The 15,267-nt window shown below is 43.1% G+C and overlaps 1 protein-coding gene and 1 long non-coding RNA gene across 2 annotated transcripts; both read right to left on the reverse strand.

Annotated features, from left to right (window-relative positions):
• Positions 1-322: 322 nt before the first annotated feature.
• LOC138972534 (uncharacterized) lies at positions 323-3,359 on the reverse strand. The gene is made up of 2 exons (XR_011457659.1): positions 1,721-3,359; positions 323-498 (listed from the first exon to the last, which is right to left on the reverse strand). It is a non-coding gene; the product is annotated as an uncharacterized lncRNA (long non-coding RNA).
• A 6,186-nt stretch (positions 3,360-9,545) lies between these two features.
• LOC138972535 (zinc finger protein 883-like) lies at positions 9,546-12,329 on the reverse strand. Its single transcript, XM_070345175.1, has one exon. It carries the CDS (start codon positions 12,313-12,315, stop codon positions 10,765-10,767), a length of 1,551 nt encoding a protein of 516 aa, XP_070201276.1. The 5' UTR covers positions 12,316-12,329; the 3' UTR covers positions 9,546-10,764.
• Positions 12,330-15,267: the final 2,938 nt, after the last annotated feature.

Consider the following 15,267-nt stretch of genomic DNA (forward strand, 5'->3'; position numbering starts at 1 on the left):
TACTACCGGAATACGAAGGAAAAGGTTACTGTCCATTCAAAATAATAACAAGGGCATTGACATATTATGCCAATTGAATTATTCGATTTTGTGTGCGGTGTGTGTGTGTGTGTGTGTGTATGTGTGTGTGTGTGTTTGTTTGTGTGTGTGTGTGCGGTGTGTGTGTGTTTGTGTGTGCAGTGTGTGTGTGTGTGTGTGGTGTGTGTGTGTGTGTGCACAAACAAGTGATGTAAGTCTTGTAGAAAGAGTAATTATTGAAGACTGCTTCTACCAAGCTGTGTTTCAGGTGTACACCGACACACTCACACTCACACTGAACACATTCTCAAGAAAGAGCATTTATTCTGACTTCTGCCCATGTTACAAAAGGCAACAATAAGGTATCGCAAAAAGCAAAAAGAGAAAAGGAAAAAACAATGACAACAAATATTCACAAGCATTTAAGAAAATGCATCATATGCAGACATAAAACAATGTAACCACTGCATGCACCATGACCTGAGCAGACCCACTACATCTGCTACACAAACTCCACTCTAACCACTGCATGTACCATGACCAGAGCAGACACACTACATCTGCTACACAAACTCCACTCTAACCACTGCATGTACCACGACCACAGCAGACCCACTACATCTGCTACACAAACTCCACTCTAACCACTGCATGTACCATGACCACAGCAGACCCACTACATCTGCTACACAAACTCCACTCTAACCACTGCATGTACCATGACCAGAGCAGACCCACTACATCTGCTACACAAACTCCACTCTAACCACTGCATGTACCACGACCAAAGCAGACCCACTACATCTGCTACACAAACTCCACTCTAACCACTGCATGTACCACGACCAAAGCAGACCCACTACATCTGCTACACAAACTCCACTCTAACCACTGCATGTACCACGACCAAACCAGACCCACTACATCTGCTACACAAACTCCACTCTAACCACTGCATGTACCACGACCAGAGCAGACCCACTACATCTGCTACACAAACTCCACTCTAACCACTGCATGTACTACGACCAGAGCAGACCCACTACATCTGCTACACAAACTCCACTCTAACCACTGCATGTACCACGACCAGAGCAGACCCACTACATCTGCTACACAAACTCCACTCTAACCACTGCATGTACCATGACCACAGCAGACCCACTACATCTGCTACACAAACTCCACTCTAACCACTGCATGTACCATGACCACAGCAGACCCACTACATCTGCTACACAAACTCCACTCTAACCACTGCATGTACCATGACCAGAGCAGACCCACTACATCTGCTACACAAACTCCACTCTAACCACTGCATGTACCATGACCAGACCAGACCCACTACATCTGCTACACAAACTCCACTCTAACCACTGCATGTACCACGACCAGAGCAGACCCACTACATCTGCTACACAAACTCCACTCTAACCACTGCATGTACCACGACCAGAGCAGACCCACTACATCTGCTACACAAACTCCACTCTAACCACTGCATGTACCACGACCAGACCAGACCCACTACATCTGCTACACAAACTCCACTCTAACCACTGCATGTACCACGACCAGAGCAGACCCACTACATCTGCTACACAAACTCCACTCTAACCACTGCATGTACCATGACCACAGCAGACCCACTATACATCTGCTACACAAACTCCACTCTAACCACTGCATGTACCATGACCACAGCAGACCCACTACATCTGCTACACAAACTCCACTCTCAATGTGAATGCTTTAGCTAAATAAATAGCAAGGGATTTTGTCTGTCTGACATCAGCCAATAAAAGACATAAAGGTCGACGGATATGAGTGATACTTAGCTGGGATGTCCAAATCTTGCAGATCTTTATATTTAGGACAAACAAATAAGAAGTGAATCTCAGATTCCTGATAATCTTTACAAAATGGGAATGCAAAATTCCCTTGTAATTTCTTGGAATAACAAAGGCAATGTGTTTGAATCTAGTCCCGACTTCAGATGAGATACCTTACGTTGTATTGGTGTTTAGGTGTAATTATACTGAAACCAGCAACCTGCACTAATGGCAAAATGACCAAGGTCTTTTCCGTGCCACTGTGGTGACACGGGTAGGACATGGATACCATCTCTGAGTCTGCACATAAAGTTGACCCATGTCCGTCCCGGCCCGGATTCAAACCCGTCCACTTGGTCACACAACCATTTCCAATACAGAAAAAAGGCTTGTGTGGCAGGCAGTATATTTTGACTTATAACTTCATTTGTTTGTGTCCTTTAAAAGAATAATCTTTTCATGTGCCTGTGCAGGAATCAGTTGCCTGCTTATTATTTGTTAAAATATGCTTCATTGAAGTGCCTATTGTTTGTATGGCAAGTTTTCATTGGCTTATGCAAACTGTACTCTCATTGGCAGTTTAGTTGCCAATGTTGGCTTGGAAGACTACTTTTTTTGAGTGAACTAAGCTCACTGCATTTTTTGGTCAGTGTCATTGCATTGTTACCACCTGAACCTGTCTGTACAAGACTCCTTTTGCTGTTTTGGTAAGTGAGATCATGCTAGTATGAATGCTTTATTTTAGTAAATAGATTGACTTAAATGAATTGAATGACAGGACTGTTGAATGAAATTGTTTTATTATAACTGTATGCCAGTTTAGTTAGTTCAGTTTGAATGCTTTGGAATTTAGTTGAAAAGAAGGAATGTGAACATAAAACTAGTTTGGAGCCAGCTTCTTTATTTTTGATGGCGTTCACGTTGTTCATAAGTTACTTTCTATTTGAATAATGTGTCTAGGGAAATGTCAGTCTCAATTGCTACTGAAAGAAGGCACATGATGTATTTTTATTATTGGAAACAAAGAGTTGGCTTGTGTAATACCTGAGTTTGATATTTATTTTCATTGTCTACATATATGATGTGCACATAGTAATAATTGATGTAATGCTTGTAGGTTATACCCTGGCCAGACTGAGGAGTGAGAAACCCTCATAACTACAACTACAGTATTTTTGAGGTATGCGATATTTATTATTGCGGTGTGACATTCTTTATTTAAGAATGGAGTTCATGTTAAATTATTCTCAGCATGTCAGATTCACATGTTGATGTTGTAAATTGGTTGCATTGTATACATATATAATATTTACGTGTATGCCGTTTTGTATCGATGTCTCAGTGAAGCAATGTTGCTGAACTAAATGGAATATTTGATGTATATGTCATACTTCATTTACTTGTGAGAGCACAGTAATTTGTTTTAATGTTAATGTGAATCAAATGAGGTAAACTATTTAATTATTTATTGATTTACAATCTTAGAACTTTATTGTACTGGAACACCACGTTTACATTATTCTATTTACATGTGTTTCAGTTTTGGGCTCACGTAAGTGTAGCCTATGCGATCGTAACTTTGTCTGTCTGTGCGTGCGTGCGTATGTGCGTATGTGCGTATGTGCGTGCGTGCGTGCGTGTGTATGTCTGTGGTAGAAACTCTAACATTTGAAGACGTCACATTACATTGACGTCACATTATGACGTAAGAGGGTTAGACGTCACGCGAAGGAAGTACTGAAAGTCTCGGTCATTATTATTTTGAGCGGGCCGAGACTGACTAGTTGGCAGTCGTGTCCCTGTAAGTAGGCTACATGCAGACAGACAGATCTAGATCTAGTGTCTCGCTTTCTTGCACAGTTTTACCTATGCTCTTTCTGTGTGTGTGTGTGTGTGTGTGTGTGTGTGTGTGTGTGTGTGTGTGTGTGTGTGTGTGTGTGTGTGTGTATGTGTGACGGAGTGATTGAGTTTGTGTTACTGTTTGTCGATTTCTTACGTGAGCCTTGATGGCTTCGCCTCTTGTTTTTTCATGTGATTCTTTATGCCTTACGGTGAATAAAAAGCGAAGTCGGACTATCATCACACCGCCTTGTCTGAGTGCGAGACGGTTACACTTGCATGGCACATAGATTTCTTTCTTTATTTGGTGTTTAACGTCGTTTTCAACCATTCAAGGTTATATCACGACGGGGAAAGGGGGGAGATGGGATAGAGCCACTTGTCAATTGTTTCTGGTTCACAAAAGCAATAATCAAAAATTTGCTCCAGGGGCTTCATATTACCTTACTGGGAGAATGCAAGTTTCCAGTACAAAGGACTTAACATTTCTTACATACTGCTTGACTAAACTCTTTACAAAAATTGACTATATTCTATACAAGAAACACTTAACAAGGGTAAAAGGAGAAACAAAATCCGTTAGTCGCCTCTTACGACATGCTGGGGAGCATCGGGTACAGGGCCGGACCAGTACGTTTTTAGGGGGGGGGGGGGGGGCTAAAATGTTGAAGCGGGGGTCCGGTGGGGTCGAGCGGCGAAGCCCCCGTGGGGGTATGGGGGCAAAGCCCCCATAAGCTGAAGAAATTTTAACATTTATACATGAAAAATTATCCTATTCTTGCACAAAAAAGTCATTTAAATAATGAAATAGCACCACCAGAAATTTAACATATTAATTTAATTGAATATCTCTCTCTCTCTCTTTTTTTTGGCTGGGGGGGGGGAGGGGGGCTAAAGCCCCCAAAGCCCCCCCCCTCTCGTCCGGCCCTGGGGTAAATTCTTCCCCCTAACCCGCGGGGGGCGCACATAGATTTGCATAAATGATAACTTTTATGTTTTGAAGATTGCCCCCCCCCCCCCAAAAAAAAAAAGATTTGCAGGCAAGCAATAAATTCACACAATATACATCATTACATGTAATTATAAAGGAATCACATAAAAATGAAAACCCGTTAAACTTAGGAAGAAAAAGACCTTCACCGTGCTTCCACATTTCAGGGAAAACTTAGGCATATAAATTTGCGAGCAAACAATGCACACAAAAATTACACATTCATAAACAAAATGAAAACCCTTCACACTCGGGCAGAGAAAAAGACCTTCACACTCGGGCAGAAAAAAAGACCTCCACACTGCAAATTTGAGATGAGGTCATTAAAATTTGTCCTCATTGGTTTGTTAGATGCAGTCCTTTTCTTGAAGTTATGGGTCACACACAGAGTGAAGAAAATTCAGGCCTAAAAGTGGCGAGTATTTTACTTGCCATATGGCAAGCAGAAACATGTAAATGGCAAGTAGAAATGTAAATCTACTCGCCAAATGCGAGTAAACTTGGTAAAACAAATGGTTTGGCGAGTAAAAATACAAAAGTTTGCTCTCTGGCTAAGTAAATTATGAGAAGTACTAGCCAAAGGCCAGTGCCCCATTTCGTGGACTTTCAGCGCTGATATTTACAGGAAAAAGAAAGGGACATAATCCTAAATAAATCATATCAATAATATCACTGAAGGCTCCAGCGCACAATATTTCGCCTGCAAATCAAGTGTGTGGGAAAAACCAACACACAAAATAAACAATTAGCAAAATCAATTCTGTCTTTATTTGGTGTTTAACATCGTTTTCAACCACGAAGGTTATATCGCGACGGGGAAAGGTGGCTTGCAACGTAGTACAATATATTACCTTACTGGGAGAATGCAAGTTTCCAGTACATACAAAGGACTTAACATTTCTTACATACTGCTTGACTAAAATCTTTACAAAAATTGACTATATTCTATACAAGAAACACTTAACAAGGGTAAAAAGAGAAAGAGAATCCGTTAGTCGCCTCTTACGACATGCTGGGGAGCATCGTGTAAATTCTTCCCCCTAACCCGCGGGGTTAACAATGACAACAACAATAACCAAAATAATTATCAGAAGTTTGCTTAGTCAGTAAATGACACATTTCAAACAAAGGTTTCAATGATTTCTCTTAACGATGAGTTTTTGTACACTGAGGTAACACTGTTGTTTCAATCAGGCATTCATATGAATTACAAACAAATTATAAAAGCTTTCACATTTGAGATGACGGCTAGCGGACAATAATCTGGACAACTTCTATAACAAGAGGCGAAGCCTTCAAGGCTCACGTAAGAAATCGACAAACAGTAACACAAACTCAATCACTCCGTCACACATACACACACACACACACACACACAGTAAGCATAGGTCAAACTGTGCAAGAAAGTGAGACCCTGGATCTGCCAACTAGTCTCGGCCCGCTCACAATAACAATGACCGAGACTTTCAGTAATTCCTTTGTGTGAATAATTCCTCTTACGTCATAATGTGACGTCTTCAAACGTCAAACACTTTTGACCGAGACGTAATCTTCTTATGCGAGCTTTATCCATAGACTCGGAAATGTTAAAGTTTCTATCACACACACACACACACACACACACACACACACACACACACACGCACGCACGCACAGACAGACAAAGTTTATCATCGCATAGGCTACACTTACGTGAGCCAAAAATGATAATAACTTAAATAAGTGATGAATAAGAAAAGTTGTTTTGAATAATGACTGTAGTATCTTGTGTTAAAATCACTTGTTTCAAGCTTGTGCAGCTGAACAGCCCAGTACAGGTTTGCAAATCAATAGTAAAAGTAAAACCACTTCCGAAAAGAGCCGCACACTCAATATCACATTTAAATACATTTGTTTGAACTCTCGTGCATTTGTTTGAATTGTCAGTGTCACGCTTGTAGGACAGAACCTGACCGAGGAATGCAGTGAAACAGAATTTGACAGGTGTGAAAAAACATGCTCCCGGCACAGTAGAGTTTGAGGTCAGCAGGGTGCGTCACCAAGGCTTGTTCTGGGTTAAAATCTACCGATTTTGGTCACATCACTATCACTATCAGAAAAAAATGTATGAGAAAGGAGCAAAAACGATTAGGGAATATAGCACTTATCCCTTTTAACACAAAATAGTACTAATCGTCTGGAACAACTTTTAATCTCAAGGTCCTCCGCTAGCCGTCCTATCAGACTTTACTGATGAAAGTGTTGTAAACAAGAAACGATGGCATATCATGGTGGCAGATTAATTACATTTAGTCAAGTTTTGATTAAATGTTTTAACATAGAGGGGGGAATCGAGACGGGGAGGGTCGTGGTGTATGTATGTGTGTGTGTGTCTGTCTGTGTGTGTGTGTGTAGAGCGATTCAGACTAAACTACTGGGCCGATCTTTATGAAATTTGACAGAGTTCCTGGATATGATATCCCCGGACGATTTTTTTCATTTTTTCGATAAATACCTTTGATGACGTCATATCCGACTTTTTGTAAAAGTTGAGGCGGCACTGTCACACCCTCATTATATTTAGTCAAGTTTTGACTAAATATTTTAACATCGAGGGGGAATCGAAACGAGGGTCGTGGTGTATGTGCGTGCGTGCGTGCGTGTGTGTGTGTGTGTGTGTAGAGCGATTCAGACTAAACTACTGGACCGATCTTTATGAAATTTGACATGAGAGTTCCTGGGTATGAAATCCCCGAACGTTTTTTTCATTTTTTTGATAAATGTCTTTGATGACGTCATATCCGGCTTTTCGTGAAAGTTGAGGCGGCACTGTCACGCCCTCATTTTTCGACCAAATTGGTTGAAATTTTGGTCAAGTAATCTTCGACGAAGCCCGGGGTTCGGTATTGCATTTCAGCTTGGTGGCTTAAAAATTAATTAATGACTTTGGTCATTAAAAATCTGAAAATTGTAAAAAAAAGTAAAAATTTATAAAACGATCCAAATTTACGTTTATCTTATTCTCCATCATTTGCTGATTCCAAAAACATATAAATATGTTATATTCGGATTAAAAACAAGCTCTGAAAATTAAATATATAAAAATTATTATCAAAATTAAATTGTCCAAATCAATTTAAAAACACTTTCATCTTATTCCTTGTCGGTTCCTGATTCCAAAAACATATAGATATGATATGTTTGGATTAAAAACACGCTCAGAAAGTTAAAACAAAGAGAGGTACAGAAAAGCGTGCTATCCTTCTTAGCGCAACTACTACCCCGCTCTTCTTGTCAATTTCACTGCCTTTGCCATGAGCGGTGGCCTGACGATGCTACGAGTAAAATGGCACTGCGTTTTATTCTGTGAGTTCGACAGCTACTTGACTAAATATTGTATTTTCGCCTTACGCGACTTGTAACTTGTTTTTCCATTAAATTGATTGAAATTTTGGCAAAGCAATCTTCGACGAAGGCCGGGGTTTGGTATTGCATTTCAGCTTGGTGGCTTAAAGGCATATGTACGCGCTCCCGTGTTTACAAAGTGTAGTTTGCCCATAATCGATGTCAAACGCACCATAAGACCATATAATGACGATATGTCACCATGCGCGGACCATAATACATGTGTGTATGCATTACAGCTTGTTCTAGCCTCTGAAAAAGTGAGGATGTCAACAAAGCCGCGGTGTTAGCTCCCTTGCATCAACGTTACATGTGTTGCCAAATCTATAAATAGGACGATCCAGATCAAAATGAAAATTAACATATCTCAACATTGAAGGGGTCCTAGACCACAACATTTTGCAGGGAACTTAATTTAGCATGTCTCCAGCTGTTGGTAAAGCAATTAGCGTGTATAGTCATCGAGTACATATGCCTTTAAAAACTAATGAGTGAGTTTGGTCATTAAAAATCCGAAACTTGTAATTAAAATTATATTTTTATTAAACGAACCAAAACCAATTTCATCTTATTCTTCGTCATTTTCTGATTCCAAAAACATATACATATCTTATATTTGGATTAAAAACAAGCTCTGAAAATTAAAAATATAAAAATTATGATGAAAATAAAATTTCCGAAATCGTTTTAAAAACTATTTCATCTTATTCCTTGTCGGTTCCTGATTCCAAAAATATATAGATATGATATGTTTGGATTAAAAACACGCTCAGAAAGTTAAAACGAAGAGAGGTACAGTAAAGCGAGCTATGAAGCACAGCGCAATCGCTACCGCGCCAAACAGGCTCGACACTTTCACTGCCTTTTGCACTAGCGGCGGACTACGTTCAGTTTCATTCTGTGAGTTCCACAGCTTGACTAAATGTAGTAATTTCGCCTTACGCGACTTGTTGAATAATTGCAAAAGCACCCATGGTACTATTGGTAGAAGTAAAAGTTACTGGACACAATATTTACATTAAAAACAGTGAACTGTAAATGTATTAAAAATTGATAAAACAATTAAAAAACAAATTAATGCTGCTGGCTCTGAGACTTAAACAGTCCAAGTCTACGACATCAACTTTACTACACAAACGTTGTTAGTATGTACTCACTCCTTTACACACACACACACAGACACACAGACACACACACAGCATGACAGACAGACAGACAGACAGACAGACAGACAGACAGAAACACACTTGTTGTGTACATGTACCTGTACAAGGAGATAAACAAAAGAAATGTCAAAGTCTACTTGTAAAAGCAGAGCACGGCCCACATGCTAATTGGAGCGATTCATTTTGATCTTTTAGTATTTGCTTAGTATATATATTGTTTTGTAAATTTGGGCTGCTTTCTCACTGGGAAAAAAGCGAGCTGCAATACAGCATGGCTCCACCTGATTTACCTCCCTTTCCGTACATGCATACATGTAGGTCATCATGTTTCTCTGTGACCTTGGGATCCCATGGGTCTCCAGACACCGTGAAGAGTCTGGTAGGTAATCATGTTTCTCTGTGACCTTGGGATCTCATGGGTCTCCAGACACCGCGAAGAGTCCTGTGACCTTGGGATCCCATGGGTCTCCAGACACCGCGAAGAGTCCTGTGACCTTGGGATCCCATGGGTCTCCAGACACCGCGAAGAGTCCTGTGACCTTGGAATCCCATGGGTCTCCAGACACCGTGAAGAGTCCTGTGACCTTGGGATCTCATGGGTCTCCAGACACCGTGAAGAGTCCTGTGACCTTGGGATCCCATGGGTCTCCAGACACCGTGAAGAGTCCTGTGACCTTGGGATCCCATGGGTCTCCAGACACCGTGAAGAGTCCTGTGACCTTGGGATCCCATGGGTCTCCAGACACCGTGAAGAGTCCTGTGACCTTGGGATCCCATGGGTCTCCAGACACCGTGAAGAGTCCTGTGACCTTGGGATCCCATGGGTCTCCAGACACCGTGAAGAGTCCTGCGACCTTGGAATCCCATGGGTCTCCAGACACCGTGAAGAGTCCTGTGACCTTGGGATCTCATGGGTCTCTAGACACCGTGAAGAGTCTGCACAGAGTTGACTCTGGTACATTGTAAATAAATTCCTTGTCAAATATCATTATGATTATATGGAGGTTGAACTTACGCCGGTAGTGACAACTGGCTTTAACTTAAGTTGACTAAGCTATTTCTCAATCAATCAATCAATCACTATGAGGCTTATATCGCGCGTATTCCGTGGGTACAGTTCTAAGCGCAGGGATTTTTTTTTTTTTAAATTTTTTTTATGCAATTTATATCGCGCACATATTTAAGGCGCAGGCATTTCTCTGCCATACTGTCTACTTAGCGGCCTGGTCCTTGTGATGCTTTCTCACAAAGTAGTTGAGAGCCTTCATGTTCATGTAAAACGTCCTTTACAATCCCTGCACTGGAGTACGGCCTTTCCCCTATGTGTGTGGCTGTGCCTTGTGATGCTTTCTCACGTGGTAGTTGAGAGCCTTCTTGTCTGTGAAACGTCCTTTACAATCCCTGTACTGGAGTACGGCCTTTCCCCTATGTGTGTGGCTGTGCCTTGTGATGCTTTCTCACGTGGTAGTTGAGAGCCTTCTTGTCTGTGAAACGTCCTTTACAATCCCTGCACTGGAGTACGGCCTTTCCCCTATGTGTGTGGCTGTGCCTTGTGATGCTTTCTCACGTGGTAGTTGAGAGCCTTCTTGTCTGTGAAACGTCCTTTACAATCCCTGCACTGGAGTACGGCCTTTCCCGCATGGGTGTGACTGTGCTTTCTTAAGTAGTCTGACCGTGCAAACTTTGCATCACATTTGTCACATGCATACGGCTTCTCACCAGTATGCTCATTCCTCCGGTGAACTGCAAGACTGGATGTCCGTGCAAAGCTTGTGCCACAATCTTGACAACTGTAGGGCTTCTCACCGGTGTGTGTGTACATGTGTGTCACTAAGAGAGCTTTTCCAATGAAGCGTTTCCCGCATTGAGAGCACCCATAAGGTAAATCTCGTTCAGGCTTGTGTCTCATTGCATGAATCCAGAGACTATTACTGGATGTGAAGAATGCAGGGCACTGGGGACACTGATAAGTTTGTTTCACCAAAGGACGGTGAATCCTCTTATGCCTCAGTAAATTATGTTTGGAAGTTACAGTTGCTCCACACGTGTCACATTTAAAAGGTCTTTGACTTGAATGCAGATTCAAGTGCCCTTCTAACAAACTGGGGGTTACAAAACGTTTGCCACAGACTTCACACTGGTACTTTTTCTCTTTTGGTCGAACAAGTCCCTGATGCCATTTTAAATGCACGTTCAAACCATCACGTGTATAAAATGTCTTTGGACACTGATCGCACCGGTGAGATCTCTCAGCAGCGTGACTCTTTCGGTGGTTTTTCAGAGATTTCCAACTCATGTATTCTCTGTCACACACGTTACATAAATACCGAACCCGGCAACCTTTTGTTTTGGGATCTTCCTTGGCGTGACGTTTTTTGTGCTTCCTGATGTCACAAAATGAGGTCAGCATGGCGCTACACTGGGTGCAAAGGGCCTGCGTGGAGATGTGGTGATAGGCGGCCTCTTTACTTCTAAGCGAAACACAACATTTGGGGCATTTTTGGAAATATGAGTCACTCGCAGCTGGCTCGTTCCCTTTCGCTTGATGAGATGGTGATCCTTTTGCTTTTTGCTTGCGCGGTCGGGGTTTGGAAGGTTTGGTAGGCAGTACTGTTGGTGATTTGCACTTTCCAGTCCTTTCATCTGTTGCCTGGCAACCTTGGCTGCTTGCTGTTGCCTGAGGTTCACACTCCAAGGGATCTTGTGCCGCAGTCTGGAGAGACGGCAGGGGAGATTGGCTCTCTCCCTCGTTGACTGGCTGCTGCTGCTCTGTGTCATCAATCTCTTCAAGAGAAGTTGGTGTGACTGTATCATACAAATACTGAACAGGTTGCTTTTCTTCTGTATGCAACCCTTTCTGTACAGTAGACTTCATCGTCTCAATAGCTGACTCCTGCCCTCTCTTACCCTTCTTGCTGAGAGGAGCTGACATGAGTGTTTTTGTGCGTTGAATATGTTGCTGAACTTCAGAACTCGTGACTTCATTCAGAGCGGACGAAATCATCTCTATAACTGGCGCCTGCCCGCTGGTACCACTCTCTCTCAGAGGACTCGTGACTTTATTCAGAGCGGACGACATCATCTCTATAACTGGCGCCTGCCCGCTGGTACCACTCTCTCTCAGAGAACTCGTGACTTTATTCAGAGCGGACGACATCATCTCTATAACTGGCGCCTGCCCGCTGGTACCACTCTCTCTCAGAGGACTCGTGACTTCATTCAGAGCGGACGACATCATCTCTATAACTGGCGCCTGCCCGCTGGTACCACTCTCTCTCAGAGGACTCGACACGACTGAACTGTTCCCAACATGTTGTTCTCGGTCAGTGTCAGTCACATGGGGAGCTGCCATGTCTGCTTTCTTCTCAAGATGCTGCTGGGCTGATTTATGGTGAGCTTGGAACGCATCAGTCTGTCCGGTGTGGGAGAGAGCCAGTTGATCTTGTTCACACTGTGAGGTATCTGGCCTGCATGCTAAAAGCGATTGCTGTGGGGATTGTTCGTCTTCTGTTGATTGCATGTCTGTGTCCGTGTCCACATCACTGTGACCAGTCCCCCAGCTACTGGACGAAGACTCACTGTCACAGTCTGCATAACTGACAGGGGCCCCCCTCTGACTCCTCCCCCTCTGACTCCGCCCCCTGCGGTGAGGTACATCAAACCCGTTGCTTTTGGAATGTTCCAGATTTGCGTCTTGTTCTGTGTGAGATACTTCAACTCCGCTGCCTTCAGTTGGTGTCAGATTTGCGTCTTGTTCTGTGTGAGATACTTCAACTCCGCTGCCTTCCGTTGGTGTCAGATTTGCGTCTTGTTCTGCGTGAGATACTTCAACTCCGCTGCCTTCTGATAATTTCAGATTTGCGTCTTGTTCTGTGTGAGATACTTCAACTCCGCTGCCTTCTGATAATTTCAGATTTGCATCTTGTTCTGTGTGAGATACTTCAACTCCGCTGCCTTCAGTTGGTGTCAGATTTGCGTCTTGTTCTGCGTGAGATACTTCAACTCCGCTGCCTTCTGATAATTTCAGATTGGTGTCTTGCTCTGCGTGTTCTTGGCTCGATGACAATGTGTTCTCTACAATACTTGATTCAGTGCGGTGAATGCTGAATGTCAGTGAGCTATCCTGTCTCCTGTCTTTCCATGTACTGGTACTGGTACTGGTACTGGTACTGGTACTGGTACTGGTACTGGTACCGGTACTGGTAGAGCTACTGTTTGTTGTTGTCGGACCTTTGCTCTGTTTTAAAGCTTCATTTTGCTTTAAGTAAGACTTTGAATCAGACAGTCTATCTGCATTTCCAGTTGGTGTCTGTGGCACAGAAATTTCCTCTGACTCTGGTTTTATCATGTCTGAGAACAGTGCAGCTTGCAGCGTGCCTTCCATCGCCCAATTCCTCTTCTTATCTGTAGAAGCTGGTTCCTGCCTCACAATTTCACATTTGGTATCTTGTCCCATGTGGGTGTCAAAACTATTGCTCTGGTTTTGTTCAGCCTTCGCAATAAACTCAAATTCCGTCTTTGCACACAGGCAAACAGTGTCCTGACCGACATCAGAGGACATCCTGCTTTGGCCGTCTCCCGGCACTGCACGGTGCTTGTTTGTTTTCACACAGCAAATGTCTACATCTGTTTTTGTGACAGGTGCTCCCTCCTGACCAAGGAGCGTATTGTGTTTCCTTCCCAGAGAGCCTGCTTGTGGTGTGATGCTTGCAGTGCCATTGGCATCAAGGAGGGAATCGCATCTCTTTAGTCTGACTTGCAGAGTCCTCCGACCAACACTGTCGCTTGTTCTCTTGCTCTTCTTGGCCTCAGGGCCAGAGGGTGCTAGCATCAACCCTGATCTTTTTCTAGCTACTGACACGTTGTTGTCTCTGCTATGTTGTGTTCCTGACCCCCGGACTGGGAGTGGATTGTTGTCTCTGTTATGTTGTGTTCCTGACCCCCGGACTGGGAGTGGATTGTTGTCACTGTCTGCTGACGGCCCAAGTGGCTGGTGACTGTGGCAGTGGGTGCACACCCTGGGTAATGACGCATTGCAGCGCAGACACACGTCTTCACACCCTGGGCCCCGGTACCTGACAGTGAAAAAGTACAGACAACATTTATGACACACGTCTTCACACCCTGGGCCCCGGTACCTGACAGTGAAAAAGTACAGACAACATTTATGACACCAGCTGAGCCTCAACAGACCAAGACTTCACAAAAAAGTTCAGCAAAATTTATGTCTTCCTCTTCAGCGTTCCAGATATTTATATTTATATCTAAAAAAAAATAAAAATTCAATGCTTCGATTCTCCTGACTGACCCTATTTTTTCCTCTCCATCCACTCATACACTTAAAAAAAAAAAAAAAAGACAAAACCGGATTTTGCAGACTTTAAAAGTAAAATTACTCTTCTCTGAAATCCACAGGACACAAGTTGCACAATTTTAGGCCAATAAAAAGGCATATGTGCATGTGTAAATAATGTACAAACTAGTAAACTAGTACAATAACAAGCTAATGCTCTACATGGCTCCCCTTCATCATGTTTCATTACACTTATTTATTACTGTGGAACACCCCCCCCCACATCCCCCCACCCCCCACACATCCCCCCCACCCCACACATCCCCCCCGCCCCACACATCCCCCCCCCCCGCCCCACACATCCAAAACAGAGACTGATCAATATATATATAAAGAGTAACTGCAGCAAAACCATTCAGCAGGATACGGCTGTGGAACCCCCTTTAAAGACAAAACCATTCAGTAGGATACGGCTGTGGAACCCCCTTTAAAGACAAAACCATTCAGCAGGATACGGCTGTGGAACCCCCTTTAAAGACAAAACCATTCAGTAGGATACGGCTGTGGAACCCCCTTTACAGACAAGACCATTCAGTAGGATACGGCTGTGGAACCCCCTTTACAGACAAGACCATTCAGTAGGATACGGCTGTGGAACCCCCTTTAAAGACAAAACCATTCAGCAGGATACGGCTGTGGAACCCCCTTTACAGACAAAACCATTCAGTAGGATACGGCTGT

The sequence above is a fragment of the Littorina saxatilis genome, linkage group LG8 (genome assembly GCF_037325665.1).
Source record: "Littorina saxatilis isolate snail1 linkage group LG8, US_GU_Lsax_2.0, whole genome shotgun sequence".
Classification (NCBI taxonomy): domain Eukaryota; kingdom Metazoa; phylum Mollusca; class Gastropoda; order Littorinimorpha; family Littorinidae; genus Littorina; species Littorina saxatilis.

What these genes read in the sequence shown, in the direction of transcription:
- LOC138972535 (XM_070345175.1), bottom strand. Translation starts at nt 12,315, where the DNA reads ATGATGTCGTCCGCTCTGAATAAAGTCACGAGTCCTCTGAGAGAGAGT.